This window comes from Ovis canadensis, chromosome 19 (genome assembly GCF_042477335.2).
Source record: "Ovis canadensis isolate MfBH-ARS-UI-01 breed Bighorn chromosome 19, ARS-UI_OviCan_v2, whole genome shotgun sequence".
Taxonomy (NCBI): Eukaryota; Metazoa; Chordata; class Mammalia; order Artiodactyla; family Bovidae; genus Ovis; species Ovis canadensis.
The window spans coordinates 54,334,812-54,356,346 of NC_091263.1; the positions used below are offsets into that span (position 1 = coordinate 54,334,812).

The following is a 21,535-nucleotide window of genomic DNA, read 5'->3' on the forward strand; positions in this document are numbered from 1 at the left end:
AATCAAAAGCGAATCTGCATTGCCTCATTCCTCATGGCAATGTATGGAAATGCGTTCTACCATCTCAATCTGAGGACCTGCTATTCCTTTTTTCTCCCAATATAATCTGGCTCAGGAGAGCCAATCTCCAACCCACATACTCCCCACCCCAGACCCCTTTGCATCTTTTGTCTTCCCCTCCCTTCCGTATGGAGTGTATAAGCACACAATGAAGGAGACGTGTCCAATTCTTTAGTAAGAGTGGATTATTAAAGGTTATGACAAATCCTGCAGTAAAAATACCTACTATGTTCACCTCAGCAATTCCCGACCTTCCTTGCCACCAGGACTTTCCTGCCATAAAAAGTCTTTTAACCACCTACTGAACACAGGTGGCATAGACTTGCTAAAACTCTCTGAACAATCACCTTTACTTGGCCCTCTGCCAAAGACTGCTTACAATGAAACTCAGTTCAGAAGGAAACACAGAGACACTCAAACGATTCCATACTGATGACACTCTTTTTGTTCACAGAAACTCTTCTCGAAAAGGCTACACCAAGAAATCAGTAAAATTATTTAAACCTTCAAGTAACTAACAGTTGAAATGGTCATAAAAGTCTCCCAATGCCTAAAATTAATTCCTGCAGTAAATGCCCTGACCAAAAAGAGACATACATCACACCTGTAAGGCCAGAAATATAAATTCACAATCCATTGTGATAAATGGTGGGACCGCTGGCTTTTCAGATGAATAACTCTCTCTATATCAAATTCAAGACCATAAACATGGATTCTAATAACTGTATTTATGACCAAGATTTTACAGACAGAAATCTGAAATCAATTAATATATTTTTCATTATATTTCCTGTCCTCTCACTGCATAAATCTATTTTGTTCTGTAATGAGAGCTCAAAATCAAATACCAAATATTCATCTGAACTTGTATTCTACAACCCACTGAAGTGTCTTTAAACCCTGAAAGTGTATATTTTCTACCTTTTATATTACAGCTGCACTTGATTCATGAAAATCACTTAAAATATGTAAATGTCAAGCAATTCCTATGAAAAAAGGTATCTTAAATGCTCTTAAGATCCAGTAAAACATATTCTGCAAAGGGCAGCACTCACTTGCAGCTACCTTTAGACAAATTACTTAATTGAGAATCTATGCATTTTGTCATCATCTGCATGATGAAATTAGGAAAAATAATTTACTACAGTGAAATCATGATGTATCTGAATAAGCCAAAAAAAGATAGTGTAAAAGAGCATGGTGTTCCTTTCTTACTACAAAAAACTACTTACTTTAAAAAATGGAGTATGGTTATCTTAAGTAAAATTTTAATAATAAACAGATGTTTCATACTAAACATTTCTAATTGGAAAAAACATTTTAATATAATAGTGATGTTAAATAATACATTTGTAATAGAAGCATACTATCTTTTTATAATTTAGTCTGCATTTCCATCAGAGGGTTGGAAAATCCCAAATCTACCCCTTTTATATATAGATGGAGACCTGGAAAAGTTGGCATCAATCAGAGCTGTTAGATTCAAAAATCTAGGAGAAAAAACTGAAAGTAAAAGAATATTCCAAAAACAAAGTCTCCTGTCAACAGTAATGACAAAGTCCTTTGGAATCAGTCTTGGATATGAGAGAGAATCCAGGGCGGGAAAAAGACAATGATAATTCCAACTTTTCTTTGGGGAGAAATGTGCTTCTCACATGACCTTCAGCATAAATAGGCATCTGGATTTGAATCCTAAATTGGAGATGGAGGGAGCTGCAATAATGCAAGTCTGAACACAATTTAAATGGAGATGTAAATACTTACATAAGATGTTATCATTCCAATTTAAAGAAAGAGTATTTCTGGGTCACCCTGGTGTATGAATGACCTTACACCTTTTCAAGCTCTCAGTAGAGAGTAATACTTCTATAGTAACATAGAAGTATCAGGATAAATATATTCAATGTCAGTATGTTCCACCTTCTGAGTCACTGACTATAACTGATAATGGATTTCATTTTCAAAACAGAGAAGAAGAGAGACTTTGACCTCCTAGAGTGACCACACGAATCTGTCTTTATATCTAAACATGAACAAGAGGGCTTGGAACACAGCAAGTAGATAATAACCATGTGCTCTATAGAAAGTTAAGGGCACCGTGACATGTACAAACACATTACACACTCTTATATCCCCTCCACATATAGTATACTTTTTGTTTAAGCCATACACAGAAGGTAAGGAATCCATTCTAGGAGGAACCTGTGGTCATTATTAAAACAGGTACATAAGTAAAATACTTAGCTGCTGATATCTGACAAAAAGCTGGTTTATGATTACCTGTCTGTCATCATTCACAGCTCTATTTTCCTTTCCACTCCCTTTGTTAAAAGTGATTGCCCAAGAAAGTGTGCTATGCCCTGCTCAACTCTGAAGTGACTTACCATGGTTCACACCAGCTAACTAAATTTTCTCATGATGCTACAGCAGCTTGATCAGGTATTCTGGAGGGTCCTTCATGGTTAGCAATACTGAGATAGGTATTATTTCATAACAGCCTCTTAGGTCAAAGGATTGGCACACGGAATAGTCACCAGGGACCTCAAAAATACAACAGTAATAATGAAAGCAATCTCATCACCTCTTTATTGCAGCCTGGTTATCATTCATTGCCTCCACACAATATGAGATGTGGGCTTTTCACCACAACCAGAGTTGTGATGCATTTCTTTATGATTTCATGCAAAGACTTCCAGAATGGTCAATTTGTCAAGCTTTCTATTTCTCCTCTCCAGTCTTCAGAGAGGGCTGAACAACATGCCACTCACCTGGTCCTGTAATACCTTAGGAAATCTGCACAACACAGCCTGCCACAAGCTCATCATAGAATACTTGCTCTGTTCAGGAAATGGATCCGTTGCTAGCTAGAAAGGGGCAACTCTTTCTTACAGCATCGTGGGGGACAGACTTTAAGAAAGCAAGGAACTCTGGCGAGCCTCCAACATGCAGTTTCTCAGTCTTGACACTATGACATTTGGGGCCAGGTAACTCTTTCTTGTGGGGACTGTGCTGTGCATCGTAAGACACTAAGCAGCACCCTGGGCAACTGGAAGTTCTAGAGTAAGTCCCAACTAAAGGTAACAGAATCCGTGCTCTCTCCACTTTGCTTCTGCCTTCATTGCCTGGCTTGAGTATCTACTTGCTTTGGTCATCACATGCAAGGTTGCTCCTCTAATACCACCTCATCAGAGAGACCTTCTCCAGCTTCCCCTTCTGAAATAGCACCTCTCTCCAGGTCATGAATCTTGCTGGCCTTATCTTACTGCCTGGGGAACAAGCTAGAGGCCTCTCCCAAGCAATGACCTGTCTGCTGGCCCCACCCTCCTAGTCAATGGAGCCAAGTTTGGAAATGGGACAACCTGATACTGGCATCCATTCTCATAAGCGGAACACATTAAGTACAGATGTGGATTTAAGAGCTTCCTGAAAAAATGTGCATATGATCCAAGACATATGCACGCTTTTCAGACATATACAAGCTTCTCAGATTCAGGAATGCCCCATGTAGGCCTCGCTTCCCTTTGCTGGAGTTAAGAGTATTTTTTATAGTACTATTTGATGAGATTACATATTATTTTGTGCATGTAACACTGTCAGTCTCCACCAGGTAAAAATGGAATTTTGTGTATTTTATTCTCTGTTGTGACCCTAGAACCTGGACTTAAGCATGCCTTGTGGCCAGTTTTTGAGCAACACCCTTTCAGTGAAAAATTCAATACACTGAACTCCGGAGAGCACACACACACATACACAAGTCAATCACTATCAGTTCTTATTTTAGGCAAAGATACAGATTCTTGGCAAAATTCATGCTTAAGAGCTAGAACTCCCGAAGACCAACAAAGTGAAACAAGGTCTATGGGGCCATTCCTGAATTTGAGAATCTTGAACACTTGTAGCATATGCAAGTTTTTCAGGAAGATCTTAAAAAAGCATCTGCACCTAATGCTTTCCACTTAGGGGAATGGATGCAAGTATCAGATTGTCCCACTTTCAAACTGAGCTCCAGTGACTAGGAGGGTAGGACAGGCAGACAGGGGTCACTACTCAGGAGAGGCCTCTAACTTGCTCCTTGGGAAGCCACTTCCCCACAGAGACTTTCCTTTCTGTAAAAAGGGTGTATCTCAGAGGGCTGGTGTGAACAGCAGTCAACAGAGACAAAGCAATTCCCCCCAGCGCCTGAGACAGACTCAGTAAATGTTAACCGCTTCCTTCCCTGTAATGTATAACTCCTCTGAACAGCACTGTCCAGAAGTCTTTTGTGCAAAGATGGAAAAATTCTGTATCTTGAGCAGTATAAAAAGATAGCCATTAGCCATTTGTGGCTACCAAGAATTTGAATTTCGACTAGTATGATTTTTCATTTGATTCTAATTCTAAATGGAAATAGCCATGGAGAAGGAAATGGCAACCCACTCCAGTGTTCTTGCCTGGAGAATCCGGGGGCTGGGGAGCCTGGTGGGCTGCCGTCTATGGGGTCGCACAGAGTCGGACACGACTAAAGCAACTTAGCAGCAGCAGCAGCCATGTATAACCAGTGTTGACAGGATTAACTAGACAGTACAACCCTGAATGTTATAAAGACTCCCTGATTCATGGAAACTTATTACTTTATTTACAACCACTTCAGACTTCTGAAATCAAGAACTCAGCTCAAAAGGAAAAAAATGTCTTCCCTGTAACTCTTTTCCTGTAAGTTCCGTGAGATCACTTAGCTTTTAAGACCTGAAAGGACAAGAAGGGTAGCAAGCACCAAGTGCTTAACCAGCCAACTGCCAGGCATGCCCCCTGCTTCTTCTAGGTACACTGACTGGTCTGAGCCAATCAAGCTAACTCCATTTCTCTTGCCAGTGACTGGATGAATCTTGAACACGTGATTCAATTCTGACCAATGAGGTAGAAGGGTTGATAGTCCAAGGGCAGGGTGCTCTGAGGCAGAATTTACTTGCTCTTAAACAGAGACATCGGAAAGGGATACTTTCTCTTTCTCTGGACGTCATACCTCAGCATTTGACCTCCGCAACTGCAGAAGTCATATTACAGCCATGAGGAAAGGGATTCAAAGCACCAACTCTACCACCTAAGGTTGGTTGGTATAACAAACAGCATGGAGTGTACCTTACAGATGGCAGAGTACAAAGGTGCTCTGCCCTCTAGACACGTAACTTTAGAGATACATTGCTCTTACTATTAAGACAGGAGAGTCCGCAGGTCTTTTCCAGATGCTAAACCGTGGTAAGAGATACAAAAGCAAGTCCTTATACACAAACATGCCCCTGGAAATGACTGCATTATGAACTGGGGAGAAATCCTGGTAATACCGCCAGCCAGGAATCCTCAGAACAAAAGAAGCTAATCTTGACTTGTTCTTGCTGGCACAGCAGGTCCATGGTCCAACTGACCATAAGTGTTGAAACGTCCTTTTCACACCCCAGTGAATGGTGAGAGAAAGGGCAAACTTTACACAAAAAGGATGTTATAAAGATAGCTCATTAGGAGGTGGTGTAAGAATATAAAAGCCACAGGACATTCAATAAGTGTCAAAATCACTTCCCGAGAGGAGAGTGTGGACTGTGCACTTCGCAACAGTGAGGAAAAAATACCTCCCATTATCACAGAGAGCCCCAGAAGCAGAAACACACCACAAATGGCTTCTCTCATCTTTGCAGACACTCATCATAGAATCTAGTTACTACAGGCTCATATTTCATTTTCCTGCTAAAGTTTCTCAATAACCAATCAATACCAAATGTACTAATGGCAAGCGCACCCTGCTCAAAGAGTGCTGTCCTAACACATGGAACTAGGGGGAAGGGTGGCAGAGAGACACACTGGTTTCCAGGAAGGAAAGAGGCCAACAATAATTGGGACAGAGCAACTAAATGATACCTTTGGGAGCAGCAAATTTTCATGCAGTTTCAAGAAGAAGCTCGTTTTCCTCCCAGGGAATGGCCATCAGACTGGGAGAATGTGGATTAACACAAACAGGAAATTTGGATCCAGTGGCTTCCCAAACTCAGTGAAGATCTCAAGGTAACCAAAATTCATTAAGTGGGTCGCAGAGGATAACATATAACAGCCCACAGTCCACACATTCACTGTCTGAAATTCACTCCATCATGGATGCAGGGATGATAATGTAAAATGTTTAACAAATCAGAGGCAATGAACACTAACAATGGATAGTAGAGGGCAGGTATTCAATCCTAAGGTCCCAGAACAGGAGTGGTTGAGGCAGAGATGAAGGGGTAATTCAGGGGAATTGGGCCAGTGTGTTTTTAGGATTTTTAATCATCTACATGGCTGTACCAGAGCCAGGACATACAAAGAGTTATACTTCTTAAAATTAGGACACTAAATAATCTCCTAAATTTTTAAGCCAATTTAAGAATCTCTATACCCTTCGTGATTTTTTTTCTCAGCAGAGATGCATGTTGATTGTATGGCATGTAAGAGGCTTTTCAATCCTTCCAAAATGGTGATAACATCTCCTAGCAAAGACTTATTTTGTGACATTGGAACACCCAGCTGTACAATTGCTGACTTTTATTATTAAACTGGGTAACTTTTTATAAAATCTTAAATATGTAATTAACAGGAAACTTAACACACCAAAACAGAAAACTAGCACAGCCTTTCATAAATTAGGGATACTAGGATATAATGAAAGTCACAGGATCAAATTCTAAAATACCCTTCCAGGTGAAGGCCCTGGGCAAGACCTGTTTCTTTCAAAAAGTGATATTGGCAAGTGACAGACAATTATTATAGACCTGTTAGCACTAAATTGTGAGTTTCTCCTTGATAGAGAACTTCAGAAGAAATGACTTTATTATGCTAAAGTCAAGTACTTTAGCATATGACACAGTAGAGTCATTTTTCACATGACATAAAAATCACATTTAATACTACACTCAGGGAAAACATTATTTATTACACACTGTAGTATTATTAACGAAAAGCAAGGACTCCTAAAGTTACCAGAAAGCATTTGTCAAAAAGGCAAGGTTCCACATGATACACCTACTACTGATTTGGGTTTTTTTCCCACCTAAACAAAGTCTTAATTACATGATAAAATACATAGTTTAATATAACTGAAATGGAGGAAAGGTTAACTTTTAATAGCAAGAAAGAAAACCAAGAAGATGTACTATGTTTAATGCTATTGATCTCAAATAGAGTCATGGGAAATTAGCAGCTGAGAGATGGAAGTGAGATTAATTTCAGGATCACTTAACAAACTATTGAAGACCAAAGACAGCATTTTGCATGGGTATCAGACAGGAGCAATATTCACGGTGGACTCACCACAACACAACCATGTATCACTTAACACTTTTGCTCAAACACAAGATTAAATTTGAGCTTAAACTAAGTTCCTGTCTATATGTAAACAAATAGAATAGCCCTCTTTAGGCACACAGTAGACATTTCAGCCATGTAATGGCAATACTACTGATAAAAGTTCAAAAGATAATGAAATTCAGTAAGCTTTCCCTTACTTTTGTAAGGCTCGCCTCAGCAAGAGAAGAGACAAGGTAAGGAATAAGAGTGTAGTTCATCTTAATGACTGTACGGGAAATCCGATAAAATGTTACTCAGCAAGATATATATGAATAATATTTTATTTGCCAAGAAATTCCACATAACAGAACTTAACAATACCCAAAGGGAATGACAGAAACATTCCTCTCTTTTATGCAGTCAGAAAGTGGGTTTTACGAACCAAATTGTATATAATAAATGAGTACATTTTGTTAGCTTACAAAGGAAAATGAGTAGCCTTTAAGTAAATCACACAGCACATTGCAAATCACTGGCTCTCCAATTATTAGGCATGTGTAAGGCTAGGTATGCTATTCCTTTGACTCTTTAAATTAATCATGTTCCTCTATTAACTCAGACTCACCCGGCCCCTGCCCCAAAGATACCAGTTTTAAAGGAGAGAGTATCATCCTTTCAAATTTATGACCAGGGAAAAAGATGTCTGACTTTGATCCATCACAGGTATGCAAAATGCATACTTATAGATAATTCTCTATATGCCTTCTGTAGGCCCACTAAATGTAAAGATTACTAAATGTTAAGATTTATGTTATATCAAAGCAAATATTGACCTTACCTCTGCCTGCATCAATATTTACTGCTTTGTACAATAAATCTTGATGTTCAAACTGCATCAATATCAGTGCATTAATTTCTGCATGGCTCATATCAGCATCTTATAAAATTTGAAATGCCAGTGAAAATATTTCACTTGAAAAATGCAGATATAGCCAATTAAAGAGACAAAAAAGGCTTTTCCTTTCCTTCTGGCTTTCTTTGCAGTTTTTTCTTCTTCTTCTCCCCTCGAAATATTAATAGTTACAAAGAAAACTGCCCAAATTTGATGAAACTCAGCCATCTATTATAAAAGAATTATCTTAGGAAATATTATGGATGTATTGGCATAATAAAATATTTCAGATATAACCCTATAATATTATATACTTATAAATATAAAAAGGCAGTATCCATCATTTCTCACTGATAATCACAATCAACCTTTGTGTATAGTCTCTCAACTTCTCAGTTCTATTTATTGATGAGACCTTATTACCCAAATTATTTTATACATCTTGTAGCTCAACCTCATTCATATTGGTACATGTTTACTAAGCATTTCATGATAAGGATGTACTAAAACTACCCAAGTCCCCACTGATGGTTATTTAGACTGTTACACTCACAATGGCACACTGGGGATACATACAAGTGTTTCTGAAAGACAAATTCCTAGAAGCAGAGGCGCTAGATCAAAGCCTATCAACATTCAATATCTTCATAGATTACGCCAGAGTCCTTAAAAAAAGGCTCCATCAACCTGCTACCTTCAAGGCCGATTTAAAACCCAAACTTTCAGCCTTCCATTTACCCATGTTTTAAACATCTCATCATAGCAACAATTGAAACTTTTATCACTGTTACACAGCACTTGATACCAACCCAACCCTGAATAAAACTTTATCTTCTAATACGCTTTTGCCAAGGGTCACAAGGACCCTAAGGAGTTTATTGATGTCCTCTTACAACATACAATAACATCTGTTAGCTTTACAAACACTTGTGAAACCACCTCCAGAAAGAAGATGCTAGGAAATGTTTGCACTCAAGTAGCACAGATTAGAACAGAGTTAAAAAGAAGAAGATAAAGAACACATCTCTAAGTTAATAGAATAATTTCATTCAAACGATGGAAGAGAAAAAAGCCAAAGTCTTCACTGAAAAATGTTCAAGGTACCTTAGGCATATGGCACCACATTTTTCTCTTTTATACATAAAGTCCTGATTACTGTGTGACCACATGTGTTTTTTTCTCACTCTATCTATCCTTGTAATCACAGATCAAGTGCAAAAAGGAAAAAAAAAACAAGTACCTACAGGAAAAAATAGCTTGTACTTTGTCCTACAAACTATTTCTATTTCAAAACATTATGGTAGGAACAGGGAGATACAAAGATTAATTACAGACAAAGGTTCTGCTCAAGGAACATAAAGTTTAAAGGGTGTAAGAAATATAAACAAAAGACCATACCATGTCTTAATAGGTTCAAGTCCAAATTTATCTTTACAACCAACCCACCATTCCTCACATACTCATTTAAATTAAATGCAATGCCCTCTTCAATCATTCTGGGGAACATCCCAGACAATTCATTTGCTTTCTCTTTCATATACAAAATGTAATCAATTCCCGCAGGCTCTTTCATATCTCAAATTCCTGACGGTACAACCTCAACATTTCTCTCCGTTTCTGCTCTCTTCCCCTGCTGACCAATCCTTAATGCTACAACCTGAGGTCTCACTCAAACATAAAACCAACTTAGATCATTTTCACCGTAAAATCCTTAAGTGAGTCCCTCAGCAAGATGTTCTAGGTCACTAGGAGAATTCTGTTAGACCCCTCCTGGTCTACTTCCGATACCCTGCATTATTCCTTAACTTGTTCCACTTGACCACACGCCCCAGACCCACTGAGGTACTACTCCAGCTCCCCAGTCAAGGCTAGGCTGTTTATGCCTCCAGGCTTCTGCAGTCCTGGAAAACACCTGTCCATCTCTAAGGGAACCTGGCAGGAGCCATTCTGCGGAATTTCTCTGGCCCCTCCCACTACACCATAACAGCTGGCACACAATAACTTCTACTTTAAAACTGTAAACAGATTACTAGAGAATTGTAAAGAAGAGGGAAATTCACTGTCAAAAATAAAGAGGAAACTGATCAGTGAAGAGAGTGGGGTCAGGTAGACATACCCTTGAGCCAGGACTTAACGAGAATCAATCTCAACAGTGTGGACCCATCAGATCAGAAGGTCTCTACTGCAAAGGGAATGTCTCCAGGGAAATGATTCCCTTAGGAGACTTCCTAGGAGGTGTCAGGAGGGGGGCACACGATATGACAATATTAACAGTACACTGGAAGGTTCCACAGCGCCTTCCATTCTTCTCATGACAGAAGCAGACCTGGACAGGCATTTGTGTATTTTGCTTTACCCCGTATAGATGTTATTAAAAATAGGCATGGAAATGTTATTTTAGGAATTTAATTATGTCTTAAGTTCACCAGGGGAGCTCGTTACTTAAAAGGATCCAAGAGTGAAACCTTTTGTAAATCACCCACTAACTTATCTGGATTTCATGACAAGATCCCCTTAGAGAGTTCCCAACCAAGCACAGACTCTGGTATGAATTCATTTATCCATCCATGCATTCACCTACTTGAAAAATATGTTCCAAATATATACAAGAGGAGATATTCTGGCACATAGCAGGAAAAACAAGGAATAATAAGCTATAATCTTTGTCCTTAAAAACTCTACATTTAGCTCAGGAAAACTCTCTCTCTCTGCCTCTTCCCCTTTCCTTTTTCCTTCTCTCTCGCACACACAAACATACACACACATGCATGGTATAAAACAAGATGTTCATATGCATAGTGCAGTGGGGTGGCCAAGTGATTAACAGCCATAGCAGGTGATTACATATATTACTGCTAGCTCTCAGAGCCATATAAGGTATGTCCTGTCATCTCCATTTTACAGTCGAGCAAGTCACCAAACCCCAGGACAATCAGTAAGGCCCTTGGAAATCTCATCCCACAATTTTCTGGCCAGGAAGGAATGCCTCTTAGAGCAATCCTGCTTGACCTTCACCTAGTGCAGCACCAGACACTTCTTTCAAAGGAATTTTGGTCATGGCATGTCTCAATTTTGGAGTCCTCTAAAAGTGAGAAATGCTCCCCCTTGTATTGATTCACAGAATCTATCTACACAAAAAGAACATAAGATAAAGATTATTAAAAATGAAGAAAACCACCAAAGAGGATAAATTAAAACGGCATGGGAGGAGAAACCCACCACCTGTTTTTCCCTAAGTCTTTGAGGGGGCGGAGAGGAAACAGAAAGCTTTATAAAAATGCCTCAAATTTCTACTTGAACTTGCTCCAGATTTGTTTCTCATTTCTCTTTCCGGCAACAATGACCTACCTAGCATGTGTTACTTTTTGGGTAATACTTACAGAAGTTCTGGGTGAACTCCAAAATTCATGAGCTGTCATCACCTCAAATAACACAGAAAAAATATCTGTATTTTAGTCAAGAAAACCAACAGAAGAGAAGTAAAAAAACGTGAAAGTCGCTCAGTTGTGTCAGACTCCTACTATACAGTCCATGGATTTCTCCAGGCCAGAATACTGGAGTAGGTAGCCATTCCCTTCTCCAGGGGAATCTTCCCAACCCAGGGATCGAACCCAGGTCTCCTGCATTGCAGGTGTTTTAATATTTCCAGTAGACACCTAAATTATTGTTACTGTTTTTCTCAGCGTAATTCTGTATGAGCTACACCAAAAGGTGTTCCCCCCTTTTTCCTGTTCTCGGTATATACCAAGAAAATATATCCAAAGATATAAAGCAATCTTGAAGTTACATTAACAGTTAATGATGATAATCTTACATTTATGTTCTGTTTCATTTCTCCAATGCATGATGTTTTCACACTAAACTCAGACATTATGACCACTCCTTTTTAGAGTAGAAATAACTAAGGACCCGAGAGACAGTCTATCCTCAGATGGGCACAATGGGACTAAAACACCAGTCTCCAGGCTCCTCAATAAACAGTCCTCTATCCTAAAGCTGCTGGTGTTCACAGTGGCATCATATGATAAGCCTATGAGTAAGGTTGTTGATCATTTTCAAATATAAATCGGTTGCAGACATTATCCAAGATGATGCAGTGACATTGAAATCACTTAGATAGTCTAACGTGGTAAGTCACACTATTAACGAAGTACGATCACGACAATATCCTTAAAACAAGTTCTCCACAGCTCAACTACTTACGTAACTCTCCTCAAGTGATTAGTGGGCTGACTGGGTGGGCTGCTACCAGAATAACCAGATCAGCATCATTCACCAAACCCCACCCTGTACCCAAAGGCAACCTAATGATGAAGAAGGACACCAGAACCCAGGGGCCCCAGGCCCACCAACACCGACTCCTCTCCGTGTTCCACCTCCTAAAACATATCACTTCCTCATCTGTATTCTTCCCAGAACTTTGCCAAAGCAGGAACACAAGGATCACTAGAATGCTATCTAGAATATTTGCTGGGGACATTTCAGCTCAAGGGAAATGCAAGGCCAGAAGAAAAAGAGAGACATGTTCCCTATCTCCACACAGTTTTGTTTCTGAGTCAGGCTAACATCTGCTCATGGGGGCAGGAGGAAAACGGGATGACAGAGGATGAGATGGCTGGATGGCATCACCGACTCGAGGGACATGAGTTTGAGTAAACTCTGGGAGTTGGTGATGGACAGAGAGACCTGGCATGCTGCGATTCATGGGGTCGCAAAGAGTTAGACACGACTGAGCAACTGAACTGAACATCTGCTCAAAACTCCAGGCTGCACCAGTGTGATCAGGAGCTGGCAAACCTTTTCCGTAAAGGGCTAATTGATAATAGTCTAGGCTTCTTGGTCAAAGTTCTGTGTGGTAACTACTCAACTCTGCAGTCTTAACAGGAAAGCAGCCATCAACAATAGCCAACAAAATGGATATGGTTGTGTCCCAATAAAACTACACACAAATACAGGTGGATGTTTGTAGTCTGCCAAGCCCTGAACAGGAGGATAGTTTGTTCGCTGAACCTTCATTCCCAAATCTCAAATGGGCGACTCTTATGAATTACGGCTGATATAATTTAGCTTGCTGAGCTCCAAGTATTACCTAGGGATCCCCCAGTAACAATCATAGCACCCAAAAGAGAATTCCAATAACAACAGTATCACCACTAGCAAAAGTACTAATAGTGTGAAAAGCAGCAAAAAGTAACATTAGGCACTTTATGCCCAGAATTTGTTAAATTTTTCACACACATCTCATTTCATTCCCATTAACAGCTTTATGAGGGAAGTGCTATTAATTATTCCTTTTTCAAAGATGGGAAGACTGAGGCTCCAAGCAGTTAAATGCCTTCCCAACGTCATAAAGATATTAAGAGGTATTAATGGTAGATATTAATCTGAACCACAGTCTACATACGTGACTTGAAAATTCACATCGTCACACACAACATCACCCCCCGCCCAAAGTATAACAATGCCTTATCTTAGGAAGAACTAATACAAATTTGTGAATTAGAGTCATAAGGTTAACATCTGGACCATTAAACCCCTCTCTCATGAAGTGGACTACTTCACTATTGCTCAACTCAAAACCATTTCCCTCTGCAAATAATGACCTTTCATTCGGCAGTTCAAGTGCCAAAGAACACCCTAAGAGTTCTTGACGTGAAAACCAATATTTCACCACTTTGCTGAAAATAACCACTGATACCATGGAATGTTCCAGAAGATGACTATCAACCTCAACTGGTAACTCTCTTATGCTTTTCTTCTCCTTTTACTTTTGTTTTTCCCGTTATGCCTAGCAAGTTACTTCAGTGGTTCTTCTAAGCCAGTCTATACCCTTCTAAGGGATTCTTCAAATAACTGCCTTATCCTGGCTCCAGAAAAAAGCACAACTAAAACAAGGGTTGACAGACTATAGCTTGTGGACCCTATCTAACCAGCCACCAATTTTAGTACAGCCTGCAAAGAAAGAATGGTTTCTCTATTTTTAAAAGGCTGAGGGGAAAAAAGACTAAAATGTAAGATTTCCTGACACATGAAAATTATAATAAATTCAAATTTCACTGTCATAAATAAATTTCTGTGAGGACACAGGTAGTTTGTCCAGCTACCTATGGCTGCCTCTGCACTACGACGAGAGCTGAATAGCTGCAACGGAGGTTGCAGCCCTGCAAAGCCCAAGACTACCAGATTCTTATGAAGAGCATGCCGACCCACTGAAGATAAACTATGAGCTTTTCCACAGACAGAAGCAGTTTTCAAATCCAGACACAATGCATTCCAGAAATACAAAATGGAGATTCATCAAGCCCAGGGTTAAGAGGATCAACCACTGCTCCACCCCGAAGTCCACACTACTAATTATGCCCAGTCTTAACTAAATAATGGGAAAAGTCACTGCCATCTGCAGCTGTACATGCTGATGTCATATAATTTCCAATTTCCCAACAGCATTATTTTCAAAATTGATGAACTATAAACATTAGGCCACTTTATGCCTCTTCTTAACTTCTATCAGAGACACAGAGAACAAAATGATAAATTTTCTTTGGGTTTCTTGGCAGAAAGCTATATATATATATGTAATTTCAGCCTTCATCTCCCAATTTCCTTCATTTATCAGAAATGGTGACAAAAAAGTTCTAATTAGATAATTCTAATCACAAGGAATGGGGTGTGATGGAAGACTTCAGAATCACTATCTGTTCTTGCAAAACAAAACAGATAGGCTATTCTCCCTGGAGGGGCAGGAGATTTATCAATAGACAAAAGGATGCAAAAAGCCAATAGATAAGGTGTAATTAAAGATCAGGCCTATAAATTTTATACTGACATAAACTTAACAGGATTTGCAGGTGGAAATTCAGGGTTTAAGACCAAGGTATAATCATGACAATAATACCTTTCAGTTCTATGAGCAACAACATAGAAAATGCGTACATTTATTATTGAGACTAATACTCTGTGCCTCCAAGCACTTTCATAAAAAAAATTTGAATTATTCAGTGCTATAGTGATTTCCAAAGTGGTCTATCTTGCTCAAGAATTCCTCCTTAATTAGCTAAAAATACATTTCCCATATATTTTTGAGCATCAGAATCTCTTTTAGAAATAACAATCCACCTGTCTTCTTTTTGTTAGTTGTTAGACGCATAAACCAGAAAAGGCCTGTATATTCTTGTAGATTTTTTTTCTGCCCCTTAAAATGTAAGAAAATTATTTCCAAAGTAGTATTCAGAGTTGTTAACAATATGTACTCTCTCTTCACTGACTCGAAGGCAAAAAGTGAAAACAAAACTTGAAAAAGGCTACAGAAATATCGCAGTGGGCTGAAATATATAAAACTAGCAAGATCTGATCAGAAAATAAAGTTGCATTTCTTAGATTAAAGCATAATAGGTCGTTTTGATACGTGATGCTTTGCAATATTTAGCAGATATTTAGCAGCTCGAGACAAAGCTTATATTTTCTGCTCTCTGAAATCACAGCCTCTGGGAAGAGACAAGAAAAGGCCACGTCTTTTGGAAAATTACAAGTTTGGTACAATAACTCATTAACAAGTAAAGTTCAGAAATAAATGCAAATTGAGGGGAAAAGGCAGGTTGAGGAAACAGGTGGGAGAGATAAATTAAGGTTTATCAGCTTGAGGAAAAACAGGCTTGAATATTTCAACTTTCAGGGAACTACAAAAGGTTTGAACAAACAGAAATCAGGCGTGAAACTGATTAAAAGTGTGCCTTTGAGTGTAATGGGACGTGAACTGGCCCGTATGATCGCAATGGGAACAAGGCAACTTACCCGAGTAGGCCCAGTACGGGTCGCCGGAAGCCTTGCGCCTGCGGATCTGCGCCTGCACCGAGCTGCCCTGTCTGTTCTCGTGCAGGGTCCCCACGTAGCCCTCCGTCAACGCTGCAAGACAGGAGAGGCACAGTGAGTCAAAGCCGTCACCCTGCTGCACATGGGAGTGGTGTCAAATGCACACAGCCCTGTGACCGCCTGGAAGCACAGACCTTGTGGTAGCTGAATAGAACTTCCTGACTTCATAGAAGAGCAACTACAGGAGAACCTCAAGAGATTACAAGGACCATCATTAATACTAACAATAGCTTGTGTATGTGTTAGGTCGCTCAGGCATGTCCAACTCTTCGCGACCCCACAGATTGTAGCCTGCCAGGCTCCTCTGTTCGGGGGCATTTCCAGGTAAGAATACTGGAGTGGGTTGCCATTCACTTCTCCAAGATCTTCTTGACCCAGGGTTCGAATCCTGGTCTCCTGCACCGGCAGGCAGATTCTTCACCGTCTGACCAAACTACAGTGAAACTTTTCTCCGTACCATGAACCTGAGGTGCACTAAACCCTTTACATGCATTATCTTATATAATTTGCAACACACCACCACGCAACAGATGCAGTGTTTCAGTAACGGGCCCATTCTATGGATAAGCAAAATAAAGCTTAGAGTAGTTGAGTAACTTTAACAGCTAGTAGACCTGGAACTCGCAGTTTTGGCTCCAACTGTGTGTATAAGCCTATATCCTAGGTGCAATATGCTTCCAGCCGTATTTAATATTCATTGAGCAAGGAGTCATTCCATCTCTTTTACAGATGGAGGAATGAACACTCAGGGACACTGAGTATGCAGCAGATCAAGGAATCCAACATAAGCATGCATGCCACAAAGCTCGGGCCTCTACCATCCAAACACAGCACAGTGTCAGGCCTGGGAGCCACCCCATGGTTAAGAACCAGTCCTCCACAAACTCTGGATCCCAGAGAGTCACCTATTATATCTGAAGATATGAAACTTGAAACCCTCCAAGGCCAGCAATGCTCAGAAAAGAAGCACTGTTTAATGATGCGTTCCTTTGAAAACTCAAAATGAATCCAATTTTCTACCCCATTATCAAGAGCTTCCATCTGCCTGCTATAGTGTTCAAAGCCCTCCCCTCCCAACCACTTCATGGATGCAAATTTCTTCTGTGGTGTGCCCACACCTGACTGCACTGATGTGTCAGAAGACAAGTATCACAGGTGCCCAGAATCCAAAATGAATTGGAACTACACTTCAAACAATACATCCCAGCTGTCTGTGTTAATATTTAAATGCACCCAAACAAAATCAAGTGTGCCTTTGAAAAGCAAGGAAAATGGTTAGAGGAACTATATACTCAGTTTAAGACTCTGAAGGCACCAGGAAAGCACAATACAGTCTCTATTACAAATTAGCCAGAGTAGTGATAATAATAATCATGTCACCATGATGGCATTAATTTTGTCCACAATGTGATGGTCATGAAGGAAAATCAGGAAATACATAAGTATTATACTTTAGGCTTGTATGTCAGTTGCCAAGACTGGCTTTAAAAGAAATAAAGCTTGAACAAGAGCTACCCCACAAATACAAGCCCTTTGGAGGGAAGTGAGAATCTTATAAAATCCAAACACACATCAGCAAAGTAAACCGGGCGTCATGTATGCCCACTGTTTGGTCCTGAATGACAGAGTCAAAACCTAAGGTACTAACCATTTTATAAGAATGGTGACGGTTTAGGTACGTATGATCTAATCCATCCTATACTCTTGCAGGTAAGCCATTCAGAATCTCAGGAAGTGGATCATTCTAAGTTTCCAGGGATCAAAAACAAAATTTCCCATCTCTTCATCTATTTCTTTCCTCCACTAAAGCAAACTAGTTGGTCGACTTCATGGTCTGTTCATAGTAACTTGTGTTGTCTTCATAATGACCCTATGAGGTTGCTATTTTTAGCTCTATTTTACAGATAGGGAAACTGAGGTTCACCGACATAGCCAAATACCCATTAAAAAGTTTCCTAAATTGTTCAGCTTATTTCTGTGTATATGGGAGACATTTTATGTATCTGTTTACTACACTTCTTACAGCTGCTGCTAAGTCACTTCAGTCGTGTCTGACTCTGCGCGACCCCATAGACAGCAGCCCACCAGGCTTCCCCGTCCCTGGGATTCTCCAGGCAAGAACACTGGAGTGGGTTGCCACTTCCTTCTCCAGTGCAAAAAGTGAAAAGTGAAAGTGAAGTCACTCAGTCGTGTCCGACCCTCAGCGACCCCATGGACTGCAGCCTTCCAGGCTCCTCCGTCCATGAGATTTTCCAGGCAAGAGTACTGGAGTGGGGTGCCATTGCCTTCTCCGTTCTTAGAGCTAATTCACTCTAAATAATTACTCCCAAATAATCCTTCCTCTTTGCATGAGGACAATGAGTAAAAACCGTGCCCCCGTTCCCATACATACCACTGGGGCCAGGGGCATGGTTTACAGTGATTCAGGAGAGTAAGTCAAACAAAGCCCACCTTTGGAGCTGCCAGGGCAACAGAACTGGCTGTCCCATCCATGACTTGTGACCTAGCCGGTGGAGTAGGGTATGAAGATTACCAAAAACAGAGACACTGCAACAAATTTCGACTATGTTATCAGGTATTTAAAAAGCACCACATGCCAAAGCTGAAAAATGTGCTTTGCTCATAGTACCTGGTGTCATCCTTTATACCAATCTTGTGAGGTTGGTAGGTTTAGCTTAGTGATATATATGTTTGGGAATGGGGACACCAGCCAGTCAGACAGAGTCTTCTCTCTCTTGCTGAAGGTATTATGACAAAAGTTGAAGCCTCATGGGGGTGGTTGAGGGTCGAGCACAGGATCAGCAAAGGTGCTCAAAATGAAACCAAGCCAGAAAATGCAAAATCTATGGATCAATTCGGTTGAAAAAATTGAAGATCAGGACAAAGCCAATTTGAAATCAACCCCTGGAAGGCTTATAGTTACATGACCAATTACCCACCAATGCTTACTTTTCCTCCAATGTCACTAACATGACCTTGGTGACCTTCAAACAGGATACAATACCCAATAATCAGTTTTTCCATGCAGAAAATGCTATTGCTGGACTAGAGTTCTCTCAACCCAAGCTGCTTTAAAAACAGTACAAAACTAACGACCCTATGCACTGGACCCTGCCTCCAGAGATTCATCTTTAGTCTAAGGTGTGGAAGCAAAATAGCAGTATTTGTTGTTGTTGTTGTTGCTAAACATTTTCCAAGCTATTCTATTTTTCAACCAGCGATAAGAATGACAAACCTCCCTGCAGAGCTGGACGTTAGGCCCTGTTCATTGTGACACTGTCCACTCACGCTCACAGCCTGTAACTTGCCAGGTTAAATAGGCCTATCTTAATTTTAGTAAAGACCTGGCCAAAGAAATGAATAGCCTACTGCAAGAATCACACCAGTGTGGCGTCACCCTGAGCAGTTAAGACAAATCTGAACCGAACCAGAGTTCCAGCCAGATTATGCTCACAAACAAATGAACCAGGTATAAAAGTAAAGACGGAATGAGGTTATCCTTAAGGATATTAATTTATACACTTTATACCAGACCCACTAGAATCATAGTCTCCATACCTAGTATCCCCAGCTGTTGTTTTTTTTTTTGCTAGAAAGTGTTTTATTTCTCAGTCAGTCATACATGAAGCATGTGTGCATGCTAAGTCGATTCAGTTATGTCTGACTCTATGTGATTCTATGGACTGTAGCCTACCACGCTCCTCTGTCCATGACAGGATTTGGAAAGTGAAAAGTAGAAGTTGCTCAGTCGTGTCTGACTCTTTGTGACCCCATGGACTCTACAATCCACGGAATTCTCCAGGCCAGAATACTGGAGTGGGTAGCTTTTCCCTTCTCCAGGGGATCTTCCCAGCCCAGGGATTGAACCCAGGTCCCACACATTGCAGGAGCATTCTTTACCAGCTGAGCCACAAGGGAAGCCCAAGAATACCAGAGTGGGTAGGCTTTCCCTTGGTCTCCTGCATTGCAGATGGATTATTTACCAACTGAGATATCAGGGAAACCCTAAGAATATTGGAGTAGGTTGCCATTTCCTCCTCCAAGGGATCTTCCTGACTCAGGGATCAACCCATATCTCCTGTGTTTCCTGCATTGGCAGGCAGTTTCTTAACCACTAGTGCCACCTGGGAAGCCCCAGAACCTTTGAGAATATTAGGGAGCAGCAAAGGAGAACAAAGCCCACCAGCAGTTGCATTACCCATCCTGCCGGCAGTGTGGCGCTAGAGTCCAAAGCTTCATCAGATAAGTACTTTAGCCAAGTACTTAGAAGGAGACAGTAATCCCAACACTCTTTAACTGACTGCATACAAGCCATAGGTTTTAGGGTCTCACACCCGGCAGCTCTCCAAGCCCACTAAACTATTAGTGATAAAGCACGTCCACAAAGGTATGTCCAACTCAAGACACAAGGGAGGTACACATCAGAAGATGCTCCCCTGACTGTGTGAAGTAACAGAACCCATTCCCCGAAGTGCAGTTATTTTCCTAGCCATCCAAACACATCCCAAGGTAGCGCAAGGCATCTGTTTCGCTTGGGCCAAAAGTAAGGGGCATGGCTTTGCTGTATAAAGACAAACAGACCAGAAGTGACAGAGGGCGAGGCCATCCCACGGATGGTGGGTTAACTTGGTCATCACATACCCCAAAGTACTGACGAATGACATAGGCTGAACCCAGCAAGGTGAGAATGGGCAGGAGACTTGCTTTGGAAGGACATGCTGTAAAAGAGCGCCAAGGTCCCTGAGACAAGGAGCTCTCAACCTACCTCACACGACAGAGCTTGATATATGGGATGCACTCAGTAATGAGTGACTGGAGTGATTGAATGAACACACAAACACCAGAAAAACCGATGGTGCCTATGTTAGAGTCTAGAGTGTGTGTATGTGTGTGTGTGTGTGTGTGTGTGTGTGTATGTGTGTATGTTAATGTGCGCTTTCATGAGCCATAAGCAAAAACACTGTCTTCTTCCCTAGTGTCTCGCTTTTTAATCACTGCTCACCTATCAGAAAGAGCAAACATCTAAAACATGAAGCTAGAAGGAACTAGCTGGAGGATCTAACAGGCAATTTTTAGGAAGCATCTCAGAAATGAACCAGGTAGCAAAGATCTTTACCACCCCAGCACCAGATATCTTTTAACACAGCAACTATTCATTAAAGGTAACTATATTTAGTTTTTCCTTTTATTCTATGTCAGTAGTGTGTGATTTTTTCCCCCTCATGATAACATAATCATGTATTACTTGTATCGCATAATTGAAAACACAATTTCAAGTCCCTTCTTCAAATGTATTTTGATCGTATGACAAAGTGCTCCCTAAAAGCAACTTTTAAAAATTATTTGAACAGCAGTCAAAAACTGTATACAGAGTATATTAAGCAACCTAACGTCTCACTGGCAAGGAGCAAAGATTTACAAAAAGAA

General features: G+C 40.5%; 1 protein-coding gene across 4 annotated transcripts in view; it reads right to left on the bottom strand.

Annotated features, from left to right (window-relative positions):
- PTPRG (protein tyrosine phosphatase receptor type G) overlaps positions 1–21,535 on the bottom strand; it is a 775,419-nt gene that overhangs the window by 557,824 nt on the left and 196,060 nt on the right. For all 4 annotated transcript variants that reach the window (XM_069560453.1, XM_069560451.1, XM_069560452.1 and 1 more), the window contains exon 2: positions 16,031–16,141. In XM_069560453.1, coding sequence (XP_069416554.1) covers positions 16,031–16,141 — 111 coding nt within the window. The remainder of the gene's footprint in view (positions 1–16,030; positions 16,142–21,535) is intronic.